At 47.2% G+C, this 14,499-nt stretch overlaps 1 protein-coding gene across 2 annotated transcripts in view; it reads left to right on the forward strand.

Annotated features, from left to right (window-relative positions):
* Nucleotides 1-1,066: 1,066 nt before the first annotated feature.
* Nucleotides 1,067-14,499, forward strand: part of NXPH1 (neurexophilin 1) — a 329,972-nt gene continuing 316,539 nt past the window's right edge. Inside the window, exons 1-2 of one of the 2 annotated variants that reach the window (XM_030932926.1) lie at nucleotides 1,067-1,867; nucleotides 2,713-2,876. In XM_030932926.1, coding sequence (XP_030788786.1) covers nucleotides 2,823-2,876 — 54 coding nt within the window. In that variant the 5' untranslated portion in view covers nucleotides 1,067-1,867; nucleotides 2,713-2,822. Of the gene's footprint in view, nucleotides 1,868-2,173; nucleotides 2,214-2,712; nucleotides 2,877-14,499 lie in introns of those variants that run through there. The other variant, XM_030932927.1, reaches the window with a different exon arrangement.

Genomic DNA, 14,499 nt, shown 5'->3' on the forward strand with positions numbered 1-14,499 from the left:
AGTGTCCACAGGCACACTTGAGGAAATGACACTCCAGACTCATTAAATATCACAATTCGATTTTGATGCCACTAACTCAAGTTCCTGAGATAAATTTCCATACAATTCCTACAGATTAATATGGATATGTGCATCACCCAGGGACAGGCTCTGGTGAAGGGCAGGCTTGGAGATGCAATGGGCAAGGTTGGGGAAGAGATACCCTCTTCTGGGCTCCGATTTGTGCCCTGAATTTGGGCAAGCTCTAGGAGCACTGGCAACCCCACCAACACCAGAAGAAGCTGGTCCTGGCTTTCTCCTGAGACTGGTGAAATGGCTCTGTTGGTTGTGCACTGGAAGGGTGGAGAAAACACACACACACGCACACACATGCGGTCTGAGGGGGAATGGTAGGGACAGGGTAGAGGCACAGAGATAGAGATACCTAGAGTCAGAAATCCTGAGTGAGACACACAGAAAGGCAGAAAAAGGCAGAAAGATGCTGAGGGACAGAGACACGAACCACAAGAATGACAGAAGAAGGAGACAGATAGAGGGAGTGAGAAAGATACTGAGATATAGGGACAGTAAGGGAGAGACTGAGAAAGACAGAGACAGCCAGAGTCGGAGCACAGAGGCCGGGTCTGGGAGACGCTGGTGGGAGGTGTCAGTAGTAAGGGAGGTGGTGAAGGCTCGAAGCATCCCCCGTTCTCCTCTTCCCTCTTCACGCTCAGCCCAGCCGGCGGCGAGGAGTCGAGAGCCCAAGGTCGCCCAGTCCTCTCGGCTGTCTCGAGCTGAATGGCTGGCAGTCCGCTGCTCCCCCGCCTCCGGCCCGGCAGCCACAGGTCAGAGGCGCCCTGCACCCTCCCGCGCCTTTCCCCGCCCTACGCTACTCCCTGCTGCTCTTCCCGCCACTCCCCTGGGCTTTACGATCTTCCCTACGCCCCCCAGGAAGGGGGCGCTACGGCCACCGAAGACACTGCGGGAGCCACTTCTCCCTGTAGGCCCAGCCCGCGAGAGCCTGAGAGCGGGATCTGTTTACATGGGGTACTAATTAGTCTTTGAGGAATCATTCACCCACGTGCCAAAGTAATTGACCGTGTCAGGAAGGTAGGCGTGCCAAGCCGCGGCTCTGCGGAGAAACCACCACCACCCCGGCGGCCAGAAACCCAACGCGCTCCAGAGCGTCCCCGGGTGGCCGGGCAGCACCAGGGACAGCGCCCGAGACTCCACTGGGGACAGGCTCCTGGGCTTCCCAGCGTCGCGGGTAGAGGGACAGCTGCTCCGTGTGCCGCAGGCTCCAGATTCTCGCCACCCTACCCCTCCCTCAGAAACTCGGACTGCTCTCGTCTGCCGTGTGGTTCTCTTTTCTTCCGAAAGGCCAGAGTCTTATCTCTCAACTTCAAGTCCAGAGGACTTGCCCAGTCTCCTCCCCTTAAGTCATTTCCACCATCCTCAGGCAGCTGTGGGAAGCCGAGAGTCCTGGACTGCTCGTCCCGGTGCCAGCGCTGGCAGTCCCAGTCCGTCCGGTGCAGCAGTCCAGCGCATTCCCCTCTCTCCCTCCCTCTTGCTCTCCCTCCCTTTCTGTCTTCCTCTCTTTCCTCCTCTACTGCTCCCTCCCTCTCTTGCCTCTTAAGTTTCCTGCACCGTGAATCCAACTGTGCCAAGCCTTGGCTTCCGCGAACCAATCCTGAGCGCGACCCGGGCACTGGGACGGCGACTCCGCCAAAGCTGGACGAGGCAGCTGGACCCGTCTGCGCTCGAGCATGGAGACGGAGCGCCTGGGAGGGCACGTCCGGGGCGCTGGAGACGCCAGGCCCGAGTAGCTCCTCCATGGAGCCTGCCCGGAGCTGTCCCTTCTCGCTGGCTTCACCCCAAGTCCTGTGCGGTACGTACCCTTCGCCTCCACTGTTCCCGGAGGGGACACCTTGGAGCGGGGTGGTGGGCACCAGGAAGGGACGGCAGGAGGGGCGCTGGTTGGGAAAGAGAACAAGCCTGGCAGGTGACCCTCACAGCTTGGAGGAGGCTTCCTCTCTAGAAGTTAGCGACCGGCTGTGCCTCTTGGCTCGAAAAAAGTAGTACTAGAGACGTGACTGTGAGCGTTCGTGTGTATCTCTGTGTGTGCCAGGGGCTCGAATGGGTAAACTGAGCCCTGCTTTCCTGTATGCAAATTGCATTCTCTTTCCCCACCCCCACTTCACCGAATGTGTTGAGATACCCAGTACCTAATCCTGGTCAGTTCTACCTACCCTTTCCTTTCACCCGCGCCCCCCTCGCTCAATCTCTCTCTCTTTATCTTTTCCCTCTATCTCTCTCTGCTGGTGTGTACGTGTGTGAGCACTGCCAGGGCTGGCGAAGAACCAGCCGCCGCCTTTAGTCCAAGCCGCCCGGCCACCAAACACTAGGGCAGGTCTCGCTGCCAGAGAAGGCTGGGCTCCGAACCAGCCTGCACGCAGCTCAGTGTGCTCCGCCGCCTAGGAACTCGCACCCGAGAAGCGCAGGGAGCAAGGAGCCCCTCACCCTCCCTCTCGTCCGCCCTCCCGCCTGCCCGGCTGCGGACCGCGCGCTTGCTCGTCTCAGGCTCTGAATTTACTCGCTTTTCAATTTTTCGTACCCTCCCTCCTGCTTTTTTTTTGGTCCCCCACTCCCCACCAAGACCCCCTTTCCCCGCTTGATCGTCAAGCCTAACCTTGCCCGCGTGGTCATGGGATGTCTAATTTCATTTGTATCTAGGCTGCTGAGAGCGCTCCTTGCTCTGTAAAGTGGATGTCAGGTGGATCTATGTTTTTGAAGGAACAAAGACTCAGAGAAAGCACCGCCAAGGAAGTTTGAGACGCGGGAGAATGCAGGCTGCGTGCTGGTACGTGCTTCTCCTCCTGCAGCCCACCGTCTACTTGGTAAGTCTTGGCGGGTTCGGGGCTTTTGTATTTCCACCCCGGCCGGGAGGCAAAGAAACTGGAGGCACGCGGGAGAAGGGTTACACCGCCCGTTCAGCGAGAGCAGCTTCCTAGCAGCTGTGTTGGAGCAACTTTGGCAAGCTGGTCTTCGGATTCCTGCGAATTTTCCGGGGTTCCCATCCCCATTTTCTGCTCCAGTCCCCCAGTCTCCTGCCCGTGATTCTGAAAAGCGGCTAGGGCGCCCAAGACACCCTAAACCCAAGGAGGTAGTGAGATGGGGCGCTTTATGTGGTAGAGGGCAACGAGAAGAAGTGGAAGGCAAGAACTCTCAGTAGCTCATGCACGGAGTTTAAACGAAGGGAAGTTTAAAAGAAGGGTGTAGCTAGGGGGTGGAAAGCACAAATCTGCCCAGGTCTGTGAGTTTAAAAGTGAATCTACCCACCCACTTCCCCGATTTGGAGATGAGATACATAGAGAAGCGCAGTTAACTTTCTTTGACTTGTAAATGTTCCGACAGGATAAGTTAAACTATCAGGAGTACTGCAAGCAATCGGAGTTAGGTCAGAGATACTCCAGCAAACAGGTCCACCTTCCTCTCGTCTCGACCTCCCCTTTTCATCAAATAACTAAATCCCATTTCCAGTGACTAGTCTGTTATTAGGGAATGGTAGGCCTTGTCGCCAGGGAGAGAATCCTAAACAAAGCCGCGGTCTGTGTCCTTCAGGAGTAGAGTTTTCCGGGGGCTGGACTTTGTACACTGCTGGAACTCGGTTCCTGGTTGAAGCGCTTTGTTGTGGTGAATTGAGAGCTGTTTGTGCTGTGTTGAGGCAAGGAAAATGCGATGTTTCAGGTCTGGCTTCTGGGGTGGGAATGGGGAATGGGGGTAAGGGACACTTGTGCCCTGCTGGTGAAGTTGTGTTCAGTGTCCCGACCCCCATAGCCCATCCTGGGCTGCGGGAGTGCACCGAGGGCTCGCTGTGTTCTGTCTAGGGGTGAGGTGCGCTAAAGCAGCCCGAACTCTCTGATGGGGCTACACCTCTGATTGGAAGTGGTATTGGTGCCCCTCAATCCCAAGAGCCTTAGATAGAACCCACAAGCCTGGAAGAATTGCCATTCCTACAATTGACAGCGTTTCTCGGCCGTTTCCTTGGTGCATGTGACTGCAAAGCTGCGAGTTGTGTGAATTCTGTGTATGTGAGTGAGTACGTACATATATGTGTGTGTGTGAATGTGTATTTAACCGATTTCAGCTTCAATCCAAGCACCCTCAATGTTGCCTGTCTGCACCTTTATCGCCTGACCGTAGCAGCCGCGGACGCCAGAGGGCGCTGCGCATCAGCGTCCTCGCCCACAGGACACCTTGGGGTAAACAGGTGAAATCCAGGGCAGCCAATCCAAAAGAACAGCCTTTCTGACTCTGTCGCCGAAGTCTGTGCCTTTCCCCGCTGGAACGCAGACGGAATACAAAAAGTGTCCTTCCCATTTCCCATCTTCAATCATTTTCACCCCCACCTGTGTCCAATAAGCCCATTGACATTGAGAGACCATGGATGGAGGGCAGAAAGTTTGGCCAAAGGAAATACAGAAATATTTTATTGAGAGATGCGGGGAGGGAAAGCAAAGTGAAAGCGACGGCGGGGGTGGGGCGGGGCGGGGAATATTAACGATTCCCTTGACCAACGTAACTTGCCTGCCCCTTTCCTCTGCATACCTTTATGCATGACCTGAACCTGAGGACTGTTCTTACGTCCTTGGGCTGTGCTCACACACACGGCAAGGGCTTGGTGCAGTTTATTGCTTGGAGCAAGTATTTCGATAGTCTGGAAAATAATCTATCAAAAGCAGAAGTGAAATCAATACGTTGTGTTAAATTTTAAATGTGTTTGTTGGCAGTTAAACCGTTTTCCACTCATTACAACAACAGTGCTGGATTTATTCTAATGCGATGCGTTCTCAACAACAAACGCATTAATTCTCCTTTAATTGTAAACTGGGAGCATTTGAAAACCATTCAGTGTGCAAATTATGCTGATTCAATTACCGTTTAGTTACAGACTTCATTACCTGAATGCCTTTTGGCAATACAGAGAAAGGAGACAATTTTTCCAATTTCACTCAAAACAATACGAAATGTGAACAATAAAATAGAGAAGGCGATTTAGAAGTCCATTCTTTTTTCTCCAATCTAAAGTAGTTTTGTGTCGGGGATTAGAAACCACATGCACCACAGAAACTAAGGCTGATGGCTGTGACCCAAAGCAGTATTTCCAGGGATTGTAATCCCATGGATATTTGCCAGCAGAATTCTGAGCTGTTTTCCTGGAGGAGCAAAAAGCTGACTTTTACCATGGAAATGAATTTAAAAGGGTGAATTGGACAGTCATTTCAGGATGGTTTTAGACAAATAAAGAAGTAGAGAGCCTTGATTAAAACTCTAGGGCAATGAACCGATCAAGAAGTGATCAAGGCTTCTTTCTTCATCTATTTCATTAAATACCAGATATAGTTAACTGGATTGATCATTTGTTTGTAGCTGCACATTGGAAGATCTTATCCCTTTGTAGGAACCTGCATTAGATGCATACAGATTGTCAGGAGCTGCTTTAAGTTACATTCAAAGAAGGCAAGAGTGGCAAAACCATTATTTTAATTTTCTCTTGAATTGACATAAGCCAGGGAAAAATTTGATGGATAATTTTTGTCTTTGTGAACTCATACCACTAGTTAAGTGCCTGTGTCACTCTGTTTATGCCTTGCCTCTTGACTGATATCTCTGTGCACCTTGCCCTTTAAGCCCATGGTATCCTAGTTATGTTTCCCAGGGAGTAATCACTACATTAAATCCAGGAAGCAAGGCTTGTCTAGTTATCTCCTACAGAAATATTTAGGCTTCTGTTTAAAGAGAATACCTTAAATACTCCCAAATTTGAGAATAATTTCTTATGAAAACTCTGCAATAGGTCAATACTCCACACCAAACCACAGTTTCCTACCTGTATTTGGGTGAATGTTTGCAAAGTATATTTCTGGGCCCAGGATTCTTTGAATGCTTTAGGTTGAGGATTTTTGTGTTTTTTGAGAGACAATTCTGTCCTAGTTCAAAGTAGAAGCTTATTTTAGTATTTTAATGGGAAGCTAATTAGATATGTGCCCACAGAGTTACCTTCTGAAGCATGTTAGCTAGAATACTCAAAATCCACCACAGGACAAGCTCCAGTTATAAATGCATGGGGGTGGGAAACTAACTTTTAAACATAAAGGTAAAGAAAATTTCAGACTATTGAATGTTATATATTGCAGATTTAAAAGCCTGAATTCAATACTAGAGAAGTCCATGGTTAACAATGCTTGTTAAAAACAATTTAAAAAGTTTTGCAATCTTTATTCTCTTATTAGTCCTGGAGCAATTCCAGGATATTTTCAGTATGATACAATGGGATGGCAGGATGATAGCATTTTAACTTTATTGAAGCATATACTGAATAAGCTAGAAAAATATGATTTCTTGCTGTGAAGAATGGGGGTTCTAACTTGAGTCAACCTCATTGGATCAAGCAGAAGAATAGGCCAGGACACTAGGAGAGCATCTCCTACAGGGTGTGGCATTCTGTTTGGGGGCTCACCTGTGGTAATTCTCAGTTAGAGAGGTGAGCCTAATGAGCACCTTCTGAGCGTGCTAATGAAAAAGTTACTCAGAAATTGAGTCCAAGGAATCTGACAAGGCATTGTATAATGTTACTGTGACTAGTCAAACATCCACAGCTCTATTCTAATGAGAAGAGGCCCCACCATTTCTGCTGGGAATTAAATTGCTAATAATCAAGTTGCTTTTTAAATCAAAATAGGCAGGAATTAAAAATCCTTTCTAAACTTGTGCCACAACATTTTGAGCCATCCATTCTCTCAAATTTAGGAAATTCTTAAAATGTGAATTCTACACCAATTGTTTAATAGAGTTTCGAGAGTAATTAATGTATCCATGGGACCACTACCTCTACACTGTTAAAAGCCAGATCATTTGGGTGAATTCCTTTCATTATGAAGATGGCTGTTAGGTATATTGGAGCTGGGGGAAAAGCAGAGGGAGAGAGAAGAGCAATGTCTTTTCTTTGGACGAGGTATGTGTACTTCTCATCCTTTAAAAATTAAGCCAGCTGCTCACTGAAAATTTTAATCAGTTTGAGCTTATTGCTGAAAATAAACAAAATAAAATAAATATCCTGACAGTGATTATTAAGTGTTCCCTACTAAGGCTAGTTCTTGGAGCCAGTACTAAAAGTTTCTCATTCTACTGCATTTCCTGACTCTTCTACTACAGACCAGCCTTCTAGATAGATACAGGCTTCAGACTAGATTTTTGGAAGGCCCTCTACCCCAGCATCACAGCCGTAGAACTCCTCAGTTTTAAGATGTATTCCTGAGCTCTGTGGGACACAGCAATTGCTACTATTCTAGGCATTTCCCTGAAATGTTCAACTTTCCATTGACCAAGAAAGCAGCTCGCCCAAGTGTGTGGGAAGAACTTGGGTGGGCCACATTTCTGCCCCATTTCCAGAAGGATTATCTTGGTCTGAGGCCTTCTAGTGATAGCTTTAGGGAAGCTGACTGTAGTGTTAGGAGAGAACCAGGATTGCTCCAACTTTCTCAGCGGTATTTTTTCGGAAAGCCATTAAATTCGTGGATCCTCTGTGCGAAGTTGATTTCTATTTGGCTTTGAATTGTTGACGGCTATTTCTTCCTTAATGAAAGTGTTGTCTGGGTGAAAAATATATAGGGTGGCTGGGAAATTGGTTGATTTTTTTTGAGATAGGTGCCCTATGTCCTGCTTTTCTATCTGAGGGAAGATTTTCTGCAGACTACAGAAATTGACAGCATTGTCCGGGTAATAACCATCGTCGACAATATTTTTAAAAGGGCATTTGAGTGATGAAAGCATTTGGATATTGCTTTTTCAAATAAGAAATTTTCTGTTCTGAGCTTCTTTGATTTTATAGGGGATGGGGAGTTAACTAGGGGGGCGGCGGGGAAGAAGAAGTCACGCATTGGCAGAGATACCTTCCCCATCCGCCCAGTCCTGGAATACCAAGGTGCTTGTCAGCTTCTCCTAGAGTTCCTGGATCTGAAGAGCACTCAAAGAATTCGGCTGCGAGTCAAAAGGGAATTTCCGGAATGAGGAATAACACTCTTCTTGCACTCCTATAAAGCAAATGATGGAAGCTCTGAAAGTTTGCCTGCTCTCAAGTGGGAAGTTAGGAAGTGTGCATTCTTTCTGATTTTTTTAAAAACAAAAAGTGTTTAGCTTTGATTCGATTCAGGAAAGCTCCTTTTGGGCCACCATGTCCGTTAGGGGCTTCAGATCTCATTTTAAGACCTTAACAGTCCCCGCTGTTTTAATTAAGGAAAGGCAGACGAGCCTGCCAGCCAAGAGCAGTTGGGTCAGCGGCTTCATGGTGCAGCTGAGTCTCAAAGAGGGTCTGCACTCTCGTCTCCCTCTGCATCCTCTTAGCCACTATTTGCCTGGTCCCGTCGCGTGTGTGCAGGAAGTTTCAGTCTTGATTTATCCACTAGTCAAGTTCCCGACCAGCTCTTTTTCTGGATGTCAGCACTAACCCCCTCCCGGAGCTTGGTAAACACAGCGCGCGCATTTTTCTGCCTCAGATTGGCATGTTGACGACTCTGCTTGAAGGAATGTGACAATAAAGTGGGAAACCAAAGCTTGGCAAGCACTTAATCAAGGATAAAAAGGTTCCGCTGTAAGGATGTCACTCAATTTATTGTGAAAGTCGAATGAATTACGTTTAATGAAAGTGCTCCCCAGATGAATATTACCAGCAATTTCCTGAGTTGGCTCTGTCAGCTCGAGATGAGGAAATGCCAACCCAGATCAGAAAAGAGCGCCCGTCTCAATTACTATGCAAGCTTTCCAAGAGCGGCTTTTTATTGAGATGATATATATTGGCGGCTTCTTCAAACCCCTCCGCGCGCCCAATAGCGCGTTTGCACATTTTCCAAGTTTGCCGTCTGCCCTCGCGGGTTGGTGGCTGTTGTTTAAACTTCCGATGAGCGCGCTACGTTTCTGCTACAGGATGAAAACCTAATTACCTCCTCTGTAAACAGCTTTCCCTAGTATATTTTATTGACTGCGGAGGTGGGAGCCAGCAGGGGGTCCATGGGGGTGGGCGGGGAGCGGATTATCTTGCTCCGGTGCCCTCTGTTGTCGAAAGTTCCTTAGGCGTCTAGTCTGGGGCTCGGGGTGGTGGAGAGCGAGATGGCTTCGGGAGCCAGGGCGTTGGGACAGCGCAAGCGGTGGGGTCCCCGGAGCAGCAAGACAGTAGCGCCTCTCGGGCCACGGCTTGCGAAAAGCTTTCCTAGCTCCTTCTTTCTATAAATTAATGAGGGCATTTTACTCGTTCAAGCCGGAAATACGATGGGGAGGGGGAGACACAGGCCGCAGCCAGAGCGCATCGCCTCATCTACATGAGAATGGAGAACCGGGAGGCTTTTCTTGTACTGTTTCTTTCTCCCACAATAAGACAAATTGCTGCTTAGAAAAACCGAGTGTTTCCTTAGAAACTGGCTTGCGGGGGCTCTGCGCGTCCCCACTGAACCTGCCTCTGGTCGCGCCTCGCCATCACCCCCGCCGCCCTAATGGATTCTGACGCGAAGGATCCTAGCCGCCGCGTCTAAGGGCGCAGGGGGAGGCCGCGCGTCCTCGCCACACCGGAGGGAGAGGGCGTCCAGCCACATATCCCACCCTATATCTTAGACCCCGTCCTCACACATAGACTTTAAAAGGCCATTTTCCTTCGTCTTCTACAAGAAACAAGAAACTTTTTTCGACGTAGGCGTCATACCCTCCCTTCGGAACCTCAGTCCGCTGACCAAAGCCGCAGTGTTCGGGCCCCGGGGTTTCCCAGCTGGAGTGGCCGCCGCCACAGCTGCGCGCTTTATTGTCTGCTTTCAGTCGCAGGTGACCTCGAGCGATCCCGACAGGTTTATGGAAACGCAGGTGCAGCCCTCTCGCGTCCGGACCCCAAGTTCCCACACCAAAGTGCTGTTTCTGGGGAACTTTTCGTCGACGCCACCAAGCTTCGGTGCTTCTGGGACAGCGGGCTGGACAGCGGTAGTTCTCGGGAGAGAGGCCGCAGGCTGTAAGATTTGATCGCGCGCAGGAGGGCTTGGGGCACGCCAGGGCCCGGAGAGCGATTCTTCAGCACCACGGCCAGCGCCACAGGCTCCGCCCCGCCTGGTGCCCTCAGTAGGACCTCCCTCCCCCGCTGCAGCTCCGGCTTGGCCCTTAAGTTAGCGCTCTCAGTTTCCGCAGATACCTCCTCAAGGCCCAGTCGCAACTGTGACGACGCGCCTACCCTTTCCAGTTATTCGGGCGGCAGCTAGCTCCAGTCGCTGGGTCCCCACCGTGCCCTGCGGTCAGAAACTCTGGCTTGCACCCCTCTCCACCACCCCGTGGTTGCAGCGTCACGTGATCACCACGGAGATTATGCGAATCCTTCTTTCCCCTAACTTCTCCCCTTACCCCGCCTCCCATTCTCTCACAGTTCTTTAAATCTACCCCTCCTCTGAAACAGAAACGGGAAGCCTGTAAAGTAGAGCTAGAAGTGTCTTTAGTAACATAAAAGTCTCAACTGACAGACAAGGAAACTGAGGCAACCAACTTTCTCGCAAGAGTAAAACCCTATGGGGAGAAGCGATTCCTGCCCCTCTTCCCCCGGCGAGGAACACGGTTGGAACCACCCAGGCGCCTTCCAGGCTAAGGCGCCTTTAGTGGCGCGCAGGGGTGAGGGATGGGGTGGGGAGAGTCCTAATTATTATGAATTTCTAAAGGCGCAGTAATTATTCACGGGGAGCAGGACAAACCACGGCCCAGGCAGGGAAATCGATATATTTGCTATCGAAAGTGCCTGGCTCGCCTTTAACGCAGACGAATGGGGGATGCAGCCTCATTATTTTCTGTGGTTAGGCTCGCCAGCGTGGGGCCTGATGCAGCGTGAAATCTATCATCATTAGACCCGGGATGGGGCGGGGGGGCGGGGGGGCGGGGGGGGTGTTTCTCTTTACTTACCAAACCGCAACAACAAACAAACAACGACAAACAACCTCTCCAAACACTCATTCTCACACAACGTTGCCCTACCTCCCTCGCCCTTTGCCCTGGCCGCTGTTGCACACTCCCCTGGGGGCTGTCTGCGCGCCCTAGAGCAGACACTGCGGTCACTTAAAGCGCGCCCAGTTCCTCCACCGCAGCGGTCACACCCTTGATTTGATCCAGAAATAAGGTCGGATAGTACCGAGCGTTGGCGCTAGGGGTTGTCTGTGTCGAAGGCGAAGGTTGGCTGGGAAGTTCTGTCCGTTTCTCTTGCCTTAGCGTAGGAGTCAATCCTTTTCTTGTCACCCGATTCTGCAAATTCTCGCTGTATTAAAGGAGCAGAGATCTGGCATGTAGTGCTTCATGAACCCATAGGATAAGTTAGCTCGGAGAAAGGCAAGCCCTCGAGAAGGAAACGAATCAGAAGGTGAAAAGAGCGGTCGAAAATTGAATAGGAAAGGAAGAGAAGGTTTAGGCGCAACGCCTTGGAGGTATTATAGGAGGCCCTGGAGAGATTCTGGCCTTTAGCTTAAGGGCCAGCCCGCCTTAGTTTTCTAGGACTGGGTATAGTCCCCGCCTCCACCCACCGAGGTCACTGAACTGTCCAAGGTCTTGCTTGCTGGATTACAAGCCTATTCCCATTTATCCTTTCCTCCGCAGTCCACCCTCCCTGGCATAGTCTTTTTCACACTCAGAAGTTGCCTGATGTCCCCGGTGGACAGCTGCTGGGATGAAACCTGTATTCCTGTACCGGTGTCTTTACAGTTCCCTGCAATGCCATAGTACTTAGGGTTAACTGAGGTGTGTGTGTGTGTGTGTGTGGTGTGCATTTGTGAGTGCGTCTTCTTCATCGTCTTCATCTAGCTCGCCCTTCCCTTATTACAGTGAATCAATCGCTGCAAAGAAGATAGGATGTAGCAGTTTTAAAATAACCTAACTCCTCCTTCAATGCAGTAAAATGATCATATTTATAATAACATTAATGAGAACAAAATAAAAAATTATAGCCTTCCAGGCATTAAAGTAGTAATATCTGCCCTCTTCTCTTGGATTTTCTTTTCCTCAGAGCCCAGCCTTTTTATGTTACATTGTGATTACCTGAGTGTCGTTGTTTCCTTGTGGTCAGTGACAGCTAGCCAACGCAATACTAGGACTGTATGATCTATTGGCATCATTTCCTCCCACCCTCTTCATTTTTAGAGACTTTGTAATTAAACTCTGTGAGATATATGTAACATACATCCAGTGGAGAGCCCTTTTATTTATGTTTATATAGCATGCTGAGAAAGGAAAATTAAGGAAGTGCTTATATTGAAGTAATAAGCCTACTTTGATATTAACAGAATTGTCCTCTTAATTTACTTCTCTCAAGTCTAAAGGACTATCTCTCCGAGACCAGACCCCACAGTCAAGCCTCTTTAAAGAGAGATCCCAATAAAGTGAAAAAGACATTTATTAGCTTGTACTAACTTAGAGGAACAAAAGGCCAGGCTGACCACTCACTGGAAATGTACACTATGGTAAAGTGCAGTATGACGCAGGATGCTGAGCAGAAAGAGGTGACTGGAAATAGCTGCAGGGCCCTACATTTTTCTGCCTCCCTGCCTCTAACCCACCACAATGCATAAATTTACACATAGTGTAACAGGGCTTTCTAGAGCTAAGATAAAGATACAAATTGGCAGGAATTTTAATATAATTGAAAACCACAGACTAAAAGAAAGAGGCACTGACTTTCTTCTCTAAGAGGTTATTGCAACAAAAATTATGACAAAGATTTAGAGAAAATTTCCTGGTTTTAAGGAGCCTTTTTCATTTACAGATTACATATACACATATACACAAAGGAGAGCAAGGTTATATATGTTTCTATTTATCTACCTCTTTAGAGGATTCCATGGAAAATAATTGTGGAGAATTCTTTTGTTTTCATACAAGTTGTTCCAATATGGGTTTGAAAGTACCATTTCCTTGATAGGAATCTGGTACCTGACATTGCACTGTTGCCTTGTTTATGTCAGTGTTTTCAGCTACAGAATGAAAGCAATTTTGGTAAGGAGGAACTACAATGGCATGATAGCTGAAATTTTAGTCATGCACAATCCAACCTCTTCAACTGAATTTTAGAAAATGATTCTTCTCCTTGTAACCTTGTAGCTGGATGTTATGAGAGGCCCATAGGTATATAAAACAGCTTATATAAAATTAATGGACTGCTTTACATTCACAATCTCTTACTTGTGAAGTCCTTGTAAAATATTGCATCTATTTAAAATAGGAAGAATATAAAGTTAGGTTTGGTGTGCAATCGATAGTTGTAAATGATTCAGTGAAATATTTGATTGTTTTGAGTGAGTTTGACAATGTAATGGAAATTTATTGTCTGTCTTAGTGCAGTGATATGAACACTGATATGCTAATCATGAATTGTCCCTTCTTTTATGTACTTGACCTGCTTTGAAACTGATTGTAAGAGTCCAAGGTAACATCTAAGCACATAATCAAAATTTTAGGAATGATGCATTTTCTTAACTTACTAGATACAAAGAAATCTATGGGTCACAAAGAAGTCACGGCTAAGAAAGAAAAAAGCCCCCTTAACATTGCTTTATTATTTTGCTTAAAATAATCAACAATATATTAGTTATAACAATATATTAGTTACATATTATTGATATTCTATATGTATTTTTGAATAAGTAAATGAAAAGAGGTTTTGATTTCAGCATCAAACATAATAAAAATGAGACTTTTTGAAGGTAAATCGTTAAAAACAAATCTCTTCCTGTTTTCCATAGGCACAATTTGAGGTCCTTATCTTGTTCTTCCTCTGAACAAATATTAAAACTACATTTTCTCATTTATTCTGTTACATAGTTTATGGATCTCTAAAAAATGCCATACATTCCACTATGATTTCCTTTTTTCCTTACTGTGTATTTATATTGGGGGGATGAAGCTTTTTTTTTTTTTTTCTTTTGCCTTCTTGGACTGAGAATTATATATGGTTAAAAATCATGGTGACATTTTAAAAGGCTGTTCCCCTCCCCATTTCATTCCAATGATAACTAGAATAGTAATATTCTTTTTTTTCCTTATAAGAATGATCACTGCATTATCCTGTTAACATCTCCTCTAAATCAGAAACAGTGCCCTGACTTATCAACTGGCTACATGCACTGCTAATGCTGCCTAATACTTGATGGAAAACTCTTAAAAGCATGAGCTGGGCTATATGAGACCTGTTATATTTTCTGTTTGAGAAATTTTAAGTGAAAATTCCATAATTAATCCTAAGTTTAATTCTAATATCTGTTTGCAGAATGATGAGTTGTGATTTGTTGTTGGAGCAGCTGTGCTGTTAGTAATAGAGCTGTCTAATCTCTGAAATTGAAGATATAAAAAACACCTTTACTCACATATTTTTTTCCAGTTATTTGTGAATAGTTTCTTTCACCAGGGCACCATCATTTACTGTGTTATAGAATTAAATGCAGAGAAAGATGCAAGCCACTGCAT

The sequence above is a fragment of the Rhinopithecus roxellana genome, chromosome 6 (genome assembly GCF_007565055.1).
Source record: "Rhinopithecus roxellana isolate Shanxi Qingling chromosome 6, ASM756505v1, whole genome shotgun sequence".
In the NCBI taxonomy this organism is placed as follows: domain Eukaryota; kingdom Metazoa; phylum Chordata; class Mammalia; order Primates; family Cercopithecidae; genus Rhinopithecus; species Rhinopithecus roxellana.